General features: G+C 39.7%; 1 protein-coding gene across 1 annotated transcript in view; it reads right to left on the bottom strand.

The window, feature by feature from the left end:
* PCSK1 (proprotein convertase subtilisin/kexin type 1) overlaps positions 1-17145 on the bottom strand; it is a 51070-nt gene that overhangs the window by 13045 nt on the left and 20880 nt on the right. The window contains exons 6-11 of the mRNA XM_058171587.1: positions 15556-15644; positions 11964-12136; positions 3308-3520; positions 2002-2102; positions 860-1093; positions 10-167 (exon numbers count right to left, since the gene is read on the bottom strand). Of these exons, the coding sequence (XP_058027570.1) occupies positions 10-167; positions 860-1093; positions 2002-2102; positions 3308-3520; positions 11964-12136; positions 15556-15644 (968 nt within the window). The remainder of the gene's footprint in view (positions 1-9; positions 168-859; positions 1094-2001; positions 2103-3307; positions 3521-11963; positions 12137-15555; positions 15645-17145) is intronic.

Genomic DNA, 17145 nt, shown 5'->3' with positions numbered 1-17145 from the left:
TGATCTTACCTGATGGGGAAGTCAGGGTCACGTGAAGGTCACCCCTGCGGGAATATTCAATTGTTGCTTCAAACTGTACATGTTCCAAGGACTTAATGGCATTTTCTTGGCCTTCACAAGCTGTGGTAGGAATTTCAATGGTAACTTCACCACTAGATTTTAATAACCTGGCAACATGATTAAAAACTTAATTTACTTCATGAAGTTCTGATGCAGTTTTAAAAATCCGCAAAGATTATTTATTTACTTATTTCCCATATATAAGAACTGCCATCTCCCTCACAGAGGGACTCTGGGCGGTGTACAATGACATATTAAAAGCGTAAAAAAACAAGTAAAGTTTTGGTTTTGTACAAAGTTTTGCTTTACATTTTTTTAAGTTGCTTTTACTAAGACAGAAGTCCTTCAAAGCAATTTTAAATTCCCATAAAGCTCTGGAGTGCTATTCAGGTTTATTGAGGAAAAATACCAAGATAATTTACTGTTGCAGGGAAACACTGCTCAAAATTAATATAGATGGTAGTGGGTCCCAGCTGAAGACTAACTGGGCTGTCACCCAATTATATGCCATCTGTGGTTTTGGTAGATTGAATCTAGTTCCTTTTTACTGCAAAATGTATGCCATAATCCCCATTTGTTCCCTTTCCCACTCTTCTTACTTTTTCTATGCAACTATTGCTGTTTCAGGATGGTTTAATAAAGGTCTATAAGGCTTTTTACTGCACAGCTATATAGCAGAAGCACCGCCAGATTGAAGCAGTGAAAAAAATGCTATATGGGAAGGCTACAGGTTTCCATATGTTTCTGAATCAAAGTTCATCTAAAAACTAAGCCAAAATACCAAAGTGTCAGCTCTTACCTCGGCTGAAAGTCACTGTCCTTAACTATGCATTCTTTCTTCTCTGGCACTCCTTTCCAGCTTTTGGGATCAGCCAAATCTACCAGTGCCTTAGCATTGAGTAATCCAAATCCAAATCGGCTGTTCACCATCAGTCCAGCTCCGTTCTTCTTCCATCCTGGATTATTGGCCAGTGGATCGAATTCAGATGTCCAGACTATTAAATGTTGCATATCCCTCCAGGTTAGATTAGGACTGTTAAAAACAAAATTCTAGTCAATTTTTATTTTAAGGGATTGTCATCTTTGCCCATAATCCAGCATTTTAATAGGCACAGAATACTTTTCAAACGCCCAGTGAGTCAGTTAGAACATAAGTGCTCTGTTAGGAAGTCCCAGTAAACAGCATCTCTACTGAATTGGAAATCCAACAGTATTTTGTTTTTAACATCATAAAAGATTCATACTAAAATGCAGAAAACTACTTAGAGATGAAGGAACTCTGTTCTTTGCTGGGAAAATAGATCAACTAATCAGGTTACCTTATTATACAATATTTATTGTTCTATTCTATTTGAGTGGACCTTGGTGATATCTGAGCTTGGTTGTTTTCTTGCAGATCATCACTAGCACTGCTGATGTTACCAATTTGGGCAATGAAACATCTGCAAGAAAACAAACACACTCAGAAAATAGTAAGGACACCTAATTTCAAACTTGAGTTACAAATATTCTCATTTATTGGTTCTATTCTATTCATCATTGTGTTATATTTGTTCTCTAATCTCTAATCTCTACTATCTACTTTTTAGTGATTTTTCTGATTCTTGTCTTCAAACCCTCTTTGAAGGGAATTTTTGAAAAGCTTCAAAGACTGAAACTGCAATAGTTCCATAAGGACATTAAGAAAAATCACAATAATCACAATATAGAATTAGACTAATCATTCTCTTTACAATCCATATTAATTTTATCTGTGGTCTTTCTGGTCTACATATTCAAGAAGAAAATTTTACTTCAAAATTTCAAGGTCTGTTTGAATATATTTTGTTATTCTGCTGCAGATGTTTAAGCTGGCAATATGGAACAGGTCACTTGCTTGAAATATGAATTAAATCAAAGTTTCAAGCATTCCTAAGTAGGAAGAAATTTAAAAAGACTTACTTTGCTTCTAAGGCTAGAGCAAAAATCCCTGCGGCTAAAGGAGCAGATGCAGAGGTCCCTGTGTGAGTGGCTGTGCATTCATTGTGTAGATCCGCACTTATCTGAAGGAAATAAACATCATATAAAGGTTAATTGTGGCCATGCACAAAAGCATAGTTCTCCATGGTTGCCTTGGAACATGGTGTTCTCTTCCAGATGTTGAAAACCCTCCCCATCCATTTTGCCTACAATTTTTTAATTGAAATAGCTCATTTTGAAATGAACATAATGCTATATGAAAGGCACTCATCTTATTGTGAAATCCTAGTAAGATAAAAATAAGTGTTTCAGAATTACTGTTGAATCATACAATGCATCACAGTAAAATGACTGCCAGATTAAAAACCACATAGGACTTAATAGCAGATGCTTTTATTTCCCTCTCTTCTCAGTCTAACAATGCACAGCACTTGTAATTTGGAAAATGAAACAAATGGTTTATTAGAAAATGAAGTGCTCTGCTTGGAAAAAGTGCCTCACATTACTGCCTGCAAAATTCAAATATGTGGAAGTACAATATTGAAACGTGTACATATGAATGTACAGTAGTAGGATCTATAGACCTTAGATGAAACATTTTGGAATTTTTGATCAATTATACTGGTTATTTTTATCCTCTCTTTCTCAATAAAACACTAGAATTTATTGGAAAGATAAATTTTCCACATATCTTGATTCGGTGACAACCAAGAGACCAATAGTATGGTTATTTCCCATATCATTATCTCCCCTGCTCTTTCCTGAATCCAGGCAATTGTTTTGCATTTCCTAAAGGTACCTGGCCCTCCCAAACTTCCTAATTTTCATTCTTAGCACTGAAAGCAAATTCATCCCGAGACTGTCCAGAGACAGACAGTCCTTTGCATATTAGTTTTGCCTTTATATGGATGTTGCCTTACTTTTGCAGGCAAGAAATATGGAGTCCCATTTGAACAAAAGGCGATTCATGTGTTATTTCAGCAATATGTTTATGGTATACTTTTGATGGCTTTTTCTTGTGAAACTTTACAAGCTGAATTTATTTTTTAAAATTCCTGCAGCTCTCCTCCCAAAATACCTCCCAGTGTCACCAATCATCAGCCACATTTTTTCCCAGGAGCTTACCTAAAAAATGAAGTTTAATCCTGAATAAAAATGGCCACTATACCAGAATTATGATTGCTAGAGCATTAAGTCTAGTTTCCATGATTTTACCATCCCTGCTCTACAAATTGCTTTGTGGCTGCCCCCCCCCCAATGTTGGTTAAATCTGGTAAAAACAACCTACAATTTTCTGGTCCGAATAGTCCCCACTGCTGTATGCTGTGGCCAGTGTTGAGGAACACTTCTCTGCATACCAAGGAGAATGGCCTTGCTGCGAAGCACTGCTGATGGAGATTGTGTAGATGCTGTCTGTGTAACCATCACAGTCACAATTATCTCCTTGGCGGCCACCGTTCCCTGAAGCCCAGACGAAAAGGGAACCTTTCCCTTTTCTTCCCTAAAGGAAATGAAAGAAAAGAGGTGATTATTGTAAGTAAAAATATGTGCATTTCCCCCCAGATGTAATTTTTATGCTCACTTTGTGAGTAAGCCTAAACATGAGAATCAAAGTAAGGATGCTCCCTTATTTTGTTGGAACAAAATAGTAGTTAACATGTTATTTTGACAGACAGATCCATATATTTCATTGGTTTAAAGGTAAGCAGTAGATCTACGTATCATAGAATATTTTTGAATGATCTGAAGGGAATGGTCAGCCATAGAACAATGTAAGCAAGGACATTTTCCCTGCATGAATAAAAGCTTAATTTATCCAAAGAGATCCTAAGATAAGATCTAATGATAAAAATAAGATAATGGACTGGAATGTTTGAATGGCTAACATCTCAGTCAGAAAGCTGAGGGTACAAAGGGAATGAGGACACAATAAGGAGCTCACACAGAATATGACATGAAAACGAAAAGGTTTCCGAGCATTTCATCAGCCGAGGGCCCAAGGTAGGGGTGGAGGGGTGGCGGTTGTCATTAAGGAAGATCTAGAGCCGAGGGAGGCCACTGTTCCTCAGATTGCCGGCTGTGAATCCCTCTATGTGAGGTGGGGCCATAGGAATCAGTTGGGCTTGTTGATCACGTACCTGGCTCCTTGCTGCGTGACCACAGCCCTGCCCGAGCTGTTGGAGGTACTCGCCGCTGTGGCGGTTGAGACCCCCAGACTTATAGTCATGGGGGATTTCAACCTGCCATCAGCTGGCCTGTTATCGACTGCAGCTCGGGAGTTCAAACTTCCATGACGGCCTTGGACCTGATTCGAGTAAATGATGGCCCCACGCACATGGGGAGGCACGCTGGATTTGATTTATATCTCTGGACAGTGGTTAAATGATCTGGTATTAGATGATATAGTAACAGAACCAATGTCATGGACCGATCATTTCCTCCTTCGCCTAGACTTCCGAACCGCCATTCACCACCATCGCAGGGAGACGGAACCTATTCGTTGGTTCCGTCCCAGGCGCCTGATGGACCCGAGAGGTTCCTGGCGGAGCTTGGGCCATTTCCTGAGGATCTGGCCCACGGCACGACTGAGGAACTAGTTGTGGCCTGGGAACAGGCGCGGCTGGGGCCTTGGACCGTGTCGTGCCTTTGCGACCTCTGACCCGGCGCAGATCTCGTCCGGCCCCTTGGTTCTCCGAGGGGCTGAGGAGATGAAACGCCGGAGAAGACGCCTAGAGAGCACCTGGAGGTCCAGCCGTTCGAGCTGATCGGACACTAGTTAGGACCTATTCTAGGACCTACCTAGTGGCAATGAGGAGGCGGCGTTCTTCGCCTCCACCCTCATTGCGTCGGCAGATAACCGCCCGGCCGCCCTGTTTGGTGACCGCTCCTCCTTCATCAGGAGGTGCGGGATGACCCGTTGCAGGGGCGTGCCGAGGAGTTTAGTGGTTATCTATACGATAAAATCGCTCAGCTCCGGGATGGTCTGGACGGTGGGATGATCAAGCGAGGGAGAGGAGGCACGTCTTGTTGAGTCTGTTTGGGATGAGTTTGACCCTGTGGCTCCGAGGGCGTGGACAGGTTGTTGGGGAGGCTTCACGCCACTACATGTTTACTGGACCCGTGTCCTTCCTGGCTGGTACTGGCCACTCAGGAGGTGACACGAGGCTGGCTCAGAGGATTATCAATGCTTCCTTGTTGGAAGGGTCTTCCTGCCGCCTTGAAAGAGGCGGTGGTGAGACCCTCCTCAAAAGCCCTCTTTGGACCCAGCTATTTTGGGTAATTATCGTCCAGTCTCCAACCTTCGCTTTGTTGCGAAGGTTGTAGAAATGCTGTGGCGTGACAGCTACCCCAATACCTGGATGAATCCGTCTATTTAGACCCGTTCCAGTCCGGCTTCCGACCCGGATACAGCACGGAGACAGCTTTGGTCGCATTGGTGGATGATCTCTGGAGGGCCAGGGACAGGGGTTATTCCTCTGCCCTGGTCCTATTAGACCTCTCAGCGGCTTTTGATACCATCGACCATGGTATCTTGCTGCGCCGGTTGGGGGGATTGGGAGTGGGAGGGACCGTGTTCCGGTGGTTCTCCTCCTATCTCTCCGACCGGTCGCAGACGGTGTTGACAGGGGGGCAGAGGTCGACCGCGAGGTGCCTCACTTGTGGGGTGCCGCAGGGGTCGATCCTCTCGCCCCTTCTGTTCAACATCTATATGAAGCCGCTGGGTGAGATCATCAGTGGCTTCTGGGTGAGATACCAGCAGTACGCTGATGACACCCAGCTGTACTTTTCCACCCCGGGCCACCCCAATGAAGTTGTTGAAGTGCTGTCCCGGTGTTTGGAAGCCGTACGGGTCTGGATGGGGAGAAACAGGCTCAAGCTTAATCCCTCCAAGACGGAGTGGCTGTGGATGCCGGCATCCCGATTCAGTCAGCTGCAGCCGCAGCTGACTGTTGGAGGCGAGTTATTGGCCCCAAAGGATAGGGTGCGCAACTTAGGTGTCCTCCTGGATGAACGGCTGTCGTTTGAAGATCATTTGACGCCGTCTCCAGGAGGCCTTCCACCAGGTTCGCCTGGTTCGGCAGTTGCGCCCCTTCCTTGATCGGGATGCCTTGTGCACAGTCACTCACGCGCTCGTTACCTCTCGCTTGGATTATTGTAATGCTCTCTACATGGGGCTCCCCTTGAGGTGCACTCGGAGGCTTCAGTTAGTCCAGAATGCAGCTGCGCGGGTGATAGAGGGAGCTACTCGTAGCTCCCACGTAACACCGCTCCTGCGCAGACTGCACTGGCTGCCTGTGGCCTTTCGAGTGCACTTTAAGGTGTTGGTTACGACCTTTAAAGCGCTCCATGGCTTAGGGCCTGGGTACTTACGGGACCGCCTGCTGTTACCTCATGCCTCCCACCGACCCGTACGCTCTCACAGAGAGGGACTTCTCAGGGTGCCGTCCGCCAAGCAATGCCGGCTGGCGGCCCCCAGGGGAAGGTCCTTCTCTGTGGGGGCTCCCACACTCTGGAACGAGCTTCCCCCGGGTTTACGCCAAATACCTGACCTTCGGACCTTCCGCCGCGAACTGAAGACACATCTTTTCATTCGCGCGGGGCTGGCTTGAATTTTATTGAATTTTATTGGTTTTTTAAATTTTTTAAATTTTTAATATTAATCTTAAATGGGATTTTAGTTTTTTATATATTTTAAAGTTTCGGGCTAATTATAATAAGTTTTTTAATTCACATTTTAAATTGTACATTGTATTGTCTTTTTTACTTCTGCCTGTACACCGCCCTGAGTCCTTCGGGAGAAGGGCGGTATAAAAATCAAATAAAATAAAAATAAATAAAAATAAAATAAAACTATCATCAAGGGACAAAAACCAACAAAATTAGCCTTTCTCAGGTCTTTGGCTGTCCTCTGGTTCAGCCTCAGAGAGTTGTTGTGGGAAAGGCAATACATTTTAATAGGCAAAGCAGGAGCATTATAATCTAATGGTGCAAAAGTCCACAAGAGCTGGATAGAATTTCTCACTTCAGTAAAAGTTGGCCAGTCTCTAAGCTGGTAAAGATAAAAATAGACATTGCACACTTCAAAATGTCGAAGGAACTTTTTCAGGAACTTGTTGTGGGGTTCAGGCTAATTCATACCCTCCCCCCAAAATTAAGGATGGTCTATTTCAGATGTCCAAATCCTTTTTTCTAAGTGAAGATTCAGGGTTCACTGCTTGGGGTAAAACTCACTGCACTGATAAAAGTTTGTTTTTGTTTGAGATTCCCCCTTTCTAGTACTTGGCATGCAAATATTATTATGAGGAGAATAATTCATGATCCATGAAGTTATACATTATTTGCAATAAGCCAATCATTTTTCACTCTTTAAAATGCAATACTTGAAAAGTTAAAGTGCTGTTATTTTCCTAGCAACAATGTGCTGATATCTTGACAATCTTTGAAACATAACTATACTCCCTAAGGAATTGGAGGAATTACAGAACTAATAAACAATAGCTGCACATTTGCTGCATTACAAATTAATTTTCTGGGAAATACTAATATATATTTCATACGGTGCATCTATCCTGTCACAATCCAATCATTTAATAAAGCACTGAATAATTAAATGGAGTGTTCACTATTCGTTGATAATTTCTTTTAAAAGGATTATTCCTAGTCTTACTATATAGACCTCAGATATTCACACTCTGCCCAAATCCTGCTCAAGCTTTGACTACAGTACTTATTTAATTTATGGCCATTTGCTGCGTTGAATATAAAATATATTAACCAATGATCTGCCAACCAAAAAAAAGAAAAGAAAAGAAAAGGAAAGTAAGCAATATTGCTCAGAGAGAAGACAAATGATTCTAGCATATCTTTATATTGCAACAGAAATGGTGATAATGCATTATCTATGTCAGGGTCCCCAATCCCCAGGTCATAGCCCACTATTGGGCTGTAGCTTATTCACGACTGGGCTACATATGCTGCCGGCCTGTGCACACATGTGCGTGTGCAGCTTGACTTGCTGAGAACAGCAGGACAACAGGCCTACACATGCATGCACAGTTCAACTTGCACAAATTCTCCGGCCCCCCAATCTGGCTGCCAGACTGCAAAGGTTGGGGACTGATGATCTGTGTGACTAGCAAGAGTCAATACATGTGCACTAGCATTTTTAAGCTTCAGTGCATGTCCTTTTCATAGAATAAAGTAGTAAAGCCTTTAACTCTGTATTTTCCTGTTGTTTCATAATTCTTGGTTCTCTAGTAATTAACAGTAATTAACGTGTAGTACTTAATGGAACTACATCTAGATGGAGGGCAGTAGGCAGTGGGGTATCCCAAGGCTCTGTCTTAGGCCCATACTCTTCAATATCTTCAACAATGGTTTAGATGAGGGGATAGAAGGGGAACTCATCAAATTTGCAGATGACACCAAGCTGGCAGGAATAGCTAACACTCCAGAAGATAGGCTCAAGATACAGAAGGATCTTGACAGTCTTGAACATGGTGAAAAAAGTAAGTGGTACCTGGCTCAATAGTATTAACTGTGAGAGGGATCTTGGAGTCCTAGTGGACAGTCCACTTAAATATGAGCCAGAAGTGTGCTATAGCTGCTAAAAAAGCCAATGCAGTCCTAGGCTACATTAACAGAAGGACAGAATAAAGAGCATGTAAAGCATTAGTACCACTTTATAATCCCTTGGTAAGACCACACTTAGAATACTGCATCCAGCTTTGGTTGGCACAGTGTAAAAGACACTCTAGAACAGGGGTGTCCAAACTTGGCAACTTTAAGACTTGTGGACTTCAACTCCCAGAATTCCTCAGCCAGCTTTGCTTTGCTGGCTGAAGAATTCTGGGAGTTGAAGTCCATAAGTCTTAAAGTTGCCAAATTTGGACACCCCTGCTCTAGAAAAATGATTAGGGGACTGAAGGCTAAAACATGAAGAATGATTGCAGGAATTGGATATGTCTAGTCTAGTGAAAAGAAGAACTAGGGGTGACATAATAATAATGTTCCTATATCTAAGGGGCTGCCACAAAGAAGAGGGGTCAACCTATTCTCCAAAGCACCTGAAGGCAGGACAAGAAGCAACAGATGGAAACTAATGATGGAGAGAACCAATCTAGAACCTAGAAAGGAGAAATTTCCTGACACTTAGAACAATTAATCAGTAGAACAACTTGCCTTCAGAAGTTTTTGGTGCTCCAACATTGAAGGTTTTTAAGAAGAGATTGGACAACCATTTGTCTAATTTGATAATAGGTTTCCTGCATGAGCAGAGGGTTAGACTAGAAGACCTCCAAGGTCCCTTCCAACTGTGTTATTCTGTTAACACCAGAAATTAATTGTTCCTGCTCATCACTAGCTGCCTTTCTGAATGATGAGCTATAAACAAAATCACATATACATACACCACACAAGAATATGCAAAAAGAAAAGGCCATCTAAAAATAAAAAATACTGTGAAGCTGGAGCTAGGAGACTATTAACATTTTAGTTGGAAATTTCTACTTAAAAAAAAGATAAATGAAAGTATATTTACTATAAGAATGTCTCATTTATTAAAACGCTTGGGTGAGATAGTTCATAGACTATAACAAGTATAGAAGTGGCAATAAAAGAACCCTTTTTTTGAATTGTTCATGTAGAAAATATTAATAACACTCATTAGGAAAATATGACTCCTTATTTGCCTTACTTTGGATAATGTATAATCTCTGTCAAATGTAGCTATGCTGGGAGGAAAGAATGAAGAATTGTGCTCTGAATAGTCTGTGTATCGTATACACTGACCTTCAGACTTTTTCTCAAACCCCTCTCTTGACTTCATAGGGAAAATTCAAAATCCAGAAATGAATCAGGACAGCTGTGTCTGCAGTGATGGAGCAAGAAGCTCAAAATGATGAAGAACCCATTGTGTTGTCACAGTGCAAGACCTTCCATTTCATATGGGTGTCATGATGTTACCAGGGAGTATAAAAAGGGTAGAGTTTATGGCGGGTGCGTCATTTTGATGTCCCATGGTATTCCTCATAAAGGATTTTTTGTTTTTAAAAAAAGCATCTGTGTATTGAATGTATCTTCAAAACTTATAGATGAACAGGCTGAGAAAAAGAGAAAATAGGAGAATGATTTTCTCCAAAGACTAAAAAGAAAATAAAAAAGAGAGCAGGGAAAACAACGAAGGAGAGAAAGAAGAGAATGACAGCAAAAGAGAAATAAGAGGCAGTAGAAAGAAAAAAGGGTGATGCAAGAAGATAGGCTAAGTTTGTATAACTTCTTAAACCAAGTAAAATATACAATTGCTGGGTTTTAATATGCTAAAAGTAAAGGGAAAGGTTTCCCCTGTCCAGTTGTGTCCAACTTTAGATAGTGTGTTCATTTCAGTTTCTTAGCCAAGGTAGCCAGCATGGTCCAAAGACTTTTTAATAATTATCTACTTGCATTTGCATGTTTTCTAACAGCTAACTGGGCAGGAGCTGGGGCAAGTAATGGGAGTCACCCCGTAGTGCAGTACTTGGGTCTTGAATCCGGACTGTCAGTTTTCCGGCTGACAAGCTCAGCATCTTTAACCGCTAAGCCACTGCTCCCCCATTTTAATCCTATGCTAAACTATATCAGGATTCTCTGTAATAGCAAAACTGAAGCATGGCCACATCAAATTATAATTGTCTAGTGCAGCAGATTATCTGAACCCACATGGTCTTTATCCCGTAATTTTGTGTTATAAAAATGCACAGTTAGACAATCTTCTGTTTGGATGGGTACTTCCCCTCTTGAAAAGCATTGATTTTAAAATAAAGTCCATACTCTGCCTCAAACAACTCTATATCTTGCCTGTCTCATTTCTCAAGCCAATCCCCACCCCCACAAATAAATAAAATACTATTTTGGAGAAGCAGCAAGTGGCCACTTCTTCATGGAAGCATTATTATGGTGACAGCTGGCAAGTCCTATTTGTTCTTTGCACTAACATTATTTTTTAATCTTATTTTTTTTTAAAGTGGGATGTATTGGAGGGGATTGATCAAAACAAAAACTGATGCATTTCCCAGTATTGACCTTAAGCTTGATAAACTTGTTTTAATTCCAGGTAGATAATCTCTTGACTTCATTCTTAGTAGAGAAAAACTCTTTTCTCCTTCCAAAATAAAATTCCAAGTTAGTGATACAATTGTTAGAATTCAGTTTTCCCCAATATGGTTTTCTTCCATTGTGTTGTACCAATAACTCTCAAGGATGAGAAGGTTAGAAATAATATGTCCAAGTTTTGTAAGTTGTTTTAATAATTAGATAATTATTAAAAACAACTATTGATTGTTTTATACCTTCACTCAGTGAAATTGTGAAATAGGAACTTGAGCTGAGTCAAGTATTGGCTGCATCTGTCAGCAAGTTCACTTCCTATCAGATTATCATTGCTCTGTCTAAATGGTGAAAGGACAGTTAATGAAAGAATATCTTGAAAAATTGGGTAAGCCAAATTACAAAAAAAAAGAAGGCAGATCTCTCCATTGATACAAGAGGCTTAGTAAGTGGGTTTAAACGTTATCTTAATTTTTAAAATTAAAAAGCATTACAAAATTGCTCATAAACTTCACCTACATCCTTAACTGGATCTAAACTACCAAGAAGAACGTTATTTTTCTCAAGTATTCACATCGTCTTAATTATAACTAATTGAACTATGTACTCTGTTATAAAATAATGTACCACATTTTGATGCTATACTAGATAATAATGCAATATTCAGGAAGTAGGCCATTTCTATTAATATTTTATAGGACCTCTTTGTATAAAATCTCATTAATATTCAAAGGAAAACAAGTGGAAAACAGTCAGCAAAGAAAAAAGAGAAAAACAAGGTGTGAGAGAGTGATGATAGAAAACAACCCATTTTCTGGCACGTACTAACTGCTTTTTCACTCTGTGTTAAGAAGACTTACCTTTTTAATTCCATATTCGAAAGCCTTTTGGGCAAGTCTGCCAGGTCCCTCAACAGTTTTCCCATCATCGTTTGGACCCCAACTGGCACTATAAATATCCACATGATCAGGATTGAACCCAATTGAACTAGCTTCAATGGCATCTGTGACTATGCCATCCAGCATTCTGATCCCTTTGATGAGATAGATAGATAGAGAGAGAAAGACAATCCTAGTCAGCCATTATTTTGTGTTCTCTTTGAACGGTCAGTACAAAACAGTGCTTGTGACCATGTTAAAATAGAAACTTTTCTAAACTGCAAGGACCTAAGTACAGAGGACTGGATTGGATATACTGTAGGTCATTCAATATGTACAGTGGATATAAAAAGCCTACACATGTCTTTTAAAATGCCAGGTTTTTGAGACCAAGATAAATCACCTCAGATTTTTTTCCCACCTTGAATAAAACATACAAGCTGTACAATTCACTTGAAAAACAAACTCAGATCTTTTAGGGGGGAAAATAACAATAAAAACTAGAATAATGTGGCTGCATAAGTATGCAAACCCTCTTATAAGTAGGGTTGTGGCTGTGTTCAGAATTAATCACACTCAAATTGATGTTAACTAGTAGTCAGTACACACCTGCCATCATTTAAAGTGACTCTGATCAAGCCCATATAAAGTTCAGTTGTTTTAGTAGTCCGTTTCAGACATTTACTCAGTTGCCTCTTACAACAAAAGCCATGGTCTGCAAAGAGGCTATAGAGCAGGGGTGTCAAACTTGGAGCCAGCGGGCCAGATGCATCACTTGCTGGCCATGTCCATACCTGGTTTAGCAAAGGGGGAAAAAGTCACGATATGTCACGTGATGACGACGTGACGATGCGAGTTTGACACCCCTGCTATAGAGCAGGGGTCTCCAACCTTGGCAACTTTAAGCCTGGAGGACTTCAACTCCCAGAATTCCCCAGCCAGCTTTGCTGGCTGGGGGTTTCTGGGAGTTGAAGTCCACCAGGCTTAAAGTTGCCAAGGTTGGAGACCCCTGCTATAGAGGATCAAAGTGATCTATTGTTGATACCAGTCAGGAGAAAAAAAAATTCCAAGGCATTTAATATATTATAGAATACAGTAAAGGCAATCATTGGAGAAAATATGGCACAACAGTGACATTACCAAGAACCGGATGTCCCTCCAAAGTTTATGAAAAAGCAACTTTGCAAAGAGGCTTCCAGCAACATTAAAGGAGCTGCAAGAATTTCTGGCAAGTACTGATTGTGTACTACATATGACAACAATTTTCTATGTCCGACAAATGTCTGGGTTGTGGGATACGGTCAGTGGTGGGATTCAAGTAATTTAACAACCGGTTCTCTGCCATAGTGATTTCTTCCAAAAATCAGTTTGCCAAACTGCTCAGAAAGTTAACAACCGGTTCTCCCGAAGTGGTGCGAACTGGCTGGATCCCACCACTGGATACGGTGGCAAGATGATTGTTCTTCAATTGAATTGTAAAGTTTATAAGTTATATAAATTCTGAAGCGCTTTATCTTGATCTGATTTTTTTACATCTCAAAAACCTGGCATTTTAAAAAGAGATGTATAGACTTTTTATATCCATCATAGCAGATTCTTTTTAACTCTGGTTTGAGATCCAGTTGTTTTAAAAAAGGTGAATTAGGAAAAGAAAATCAGATCTGAAAATACAGTAAGCTATTTGATCACTTTATACCAGCAAAGAAACAGGAAGGATGGTAGCAGGTAGTGGAGGAAAAGTCAGCGTGGCAGCCAGCATATTTTTCTATAGTATCCTATGGTTGAGATACTATGCTTTACAACAACAACAACAACAACAACAACAATAATAATAATAATAATAATAATAATAATAATAATAATAACAACAACAACAACAACAACAACAACAACAACAACAACAACAACAACAACAACAACAACAACAACAGAGTTGGAAGGGACCTTGGAGGCCTTCTAGTCCAACCCCCTGCCCAGGCAGGAAACCCTACACCTTTTCAGACAAATGGTTATCCAACATTTTCTTAAAAATTTCCAGTGTTGGAGCATTCACAACTTTTGCAGGCAAGTTGTTCCACTGATTAATGGTTCTAACTGTCAGGAAATTTCTCCTTAGTTCTAAGTTGCTTCTTTCCTTGATTAGTTTCCACCCATTGCTTCTTCTACTCTCAGGTGCTTTGGAGAATAGTTTGACTCCCTCTTCTTTGTGGCAACCCCTGAGATATTGGAACATTGCTATAATGTCTCCCCTAGTCCTTCTTTTCATTAAACTAGACATACCCAGTTCCTGCAACCATTCTTCATATGTTTTAGTCTCTAGTCCCCTAATCATCTTTGTTGCTCTTCTCTGCACTCTTTCTAGAGTCTCAATATCTTTTTTATATCGTGGCCACCAAAACTGAATGCAGTATTCCAAGTGTGGCCTTACCAAGGCATTATAAAGTGGTATTAACACTTCACATGATCTTGATTCTATCCCTCTGTTTATGCAGCCCAGAACTGTGTTAGCTTTTTTGGCAGTTGCTGCACACTGCTGGCTCATATCTAAATGGTTAGATACTTTGATACTTTAGCACAATGCTAAACAGCATCCCTGCTTCTGTTAATCACCAAAAGCTCTGTGTACAACTTCAATATGAAATATATTAATATGAAAGACCTTATCTTTGCTGAAAGTAATGATGGAACTCTTTGAAAATTTGACTGATGAGAAAATGGTCTTTACTTTAGAGCAGTGGGTCTTGGCAAAGTTAAGACATGTGGACTTCAACTCCCAGCATGCTAGCTGGGAAATTCTTCATATTAGTCCATACATAAGATTTTTAAGATTGAGAAACATTGCTTTAGAACTTTTATTTTTTTGTGATGAGGTATATATTATTTATTTATTTGAAAAGCAAAATAAAAACTGTACAATGCGGGGATTACTTATAGAGCTTTTAAAAATCTACACTATCATAAATTTAACTAATAGATACATACAAGCATACATAAATACTCTTGTTGAGTTGGTCATTTTGTTGACTGTCCTCTAATTTCTTAAGAAGCCCTCTTCTCCAAACTAATAGTATATTAGTTAGTCCCATTTAGAATTTAGAAAACTAGAAGCTTTTTTTTTATCAGAAAACTAAATCTATGTCTTGAAAGTTGTTAAACTTGAATGTGATAGTAGCAGTTTGAATACATAGTTGAGGCCATGGCATGCTTACGGCAACATGCATTGACAAAAATAATAAATAACTGAATTTCAGGCCATATTTGTAGGCCACGTGATTAAGTATACAGTAGCATTCTAATCAGCCACTGATGCTCAGGGATTATGGTACTTAATGAAATTATTATTTTCAGTGTTCTGTAAAATTCATCAGACTGCAGCAATGAATAATCCTTTCAGTCTTTTGTATGGTCAGATTACATAATAGAAACAGAAAGCGTACCATCATCTCTTCTGTCCCTTCTATTCAATTTAATATTCCTTTGTTCAGTACCTCTCCACTAGCATTTCAAACAGATCTCTGGGTACTCCAGTAAAGAAGCAGACTGCTAAAATAAAATTACTGTTAATATTTCTTACCTCCAACTTTGGAATTGTATGCCACTCCAACTCCACATTTTAGATTGTTTGCTTGCATGGCAATCTCTCCTGCACATCGTGTTCCATGTCTGCAACAAAATCAGCTTTAGATGGGTCATCTTCAAATCTTATTATGTAATTATTATTCATTTGAGTATATGAAATTCGGATGGAGCCAAAAACAACTAGATTACATAGCCCTGTTTGCACATAATGATCAACAAAGTCATAGGAGAAGATTAGAGGGTTACATGAATACCGCAATGTAGTTTATTAAGTTAATACGCCCATCTCTATTTAATTAACCTTCCTGAGAAATATGTATTCTTATGTGTGGGATGGAATACTTTTATCACAAAATAGATCTGAGTTTGTTTGAGGCTAAACAAGGCACCGTTTCCCAAATCAGCCTTGTAATTCTTATTGAAGACTTAACCAATTTTGAAACAGACAAAATTCTCGAGTGATTTCATAACAATGAGATTTCTCTAGGAAAACTTTATCTGTTTTCTTTTTACTCATCTGCTGCAACTGCATTGTTGGTGGTTAAAAAAAGGGCAAACAAGATTGGTGAGATGAGGCTACCCTGATTCTGTCTCTTCTGTACCACTGTGAATTTTTCTTTGATTCCCCCTCCCCCAACATTATCACTGATACCAGTGATACCCTTCTGGTCTCTGACTGAGAGGCTGCACTGACTGAAAAATCAGCATTTGTCAGAGTTCAGTTTGTTGCATTGACTGAAAAAATGATCAATGCACAACCAACCTAGTCATCTTGGATCTACTGTCTACTGTTCTACTATCATACAAAGTTGGCAAGTTGGGGATAAGCAAGTAAGCTACCCTAATTATGAACTAATCATGAGTGATTATAGGACACAGAACAACTTTAGTCAAGCTGATATCATTCTGATGTGTTGGATCTGTAAGAATTCTTCAGTGAGCATGCCTATTGTTTTCCCAACACATTTCATGAATTAATTCCAAGAATAAATACAATGTTCAAGAGACCAAGGAAAATTTATAGCATTAATGAATATCAGATATCAAGTTATCTATTAAGGGGATGATTAGATTTAAGTATATTTTTATTTCCAGAGACTAAACAGTACAATATTTTCTATTCCACTATCCAGAAACTCTTTACCTTCATTGCATCAAATGATAGTCCGCTTGTGAAAAGCTGCCTTATTTAATAGTACAGCTTGGTATGCACTGAAGCTGTTGAATGCTGCCACTTTGAACTCCATTTACATATATCAGAAGGAGTAGTTGTTATGCAGAGATGGCAGATTTGAAGTTATTTAAATCAGTGGATAATGGTCAATCATTGCCAATAACTGCTCCAGCTAAGCAGAGTGATACATTTTACAGAGTGATACAAACCTGGAAATATTCATCTTCTCAAAACCTTTCACTGTCACAATATTTTTTTTCTGTTACCATAGAATCTCCATAAGGAATTCAATATTATTTGCTTTAAATAGATGTTAATTCATCATAACAAAAATGACATCCTATCCTAATTGTCTTGGGAAGTATTACATATTTATGAAGTGAACTGGGTGGCCTGATCCTCTGCTTCTCA

The sequence above is a fragment of the Ahaetulla prasina genome, chromosome 2 (genome assembly GCF_028640845.1).
Source record: "Ahaetulla prasina isolate Xishuangbanna chromosome 2, ASM2864084v1, whole genome shotgun sequence".
NCBI classification, from domain to species: Eukaryota; Metazoa; Chordata; class Lepidosauria; order Squamata; family Colubridae; genus Ahaetulla; species Ahaetulla prasina.
This window is presented reverse-complemented; position numbering and strand designations above follow the sequence as displayed.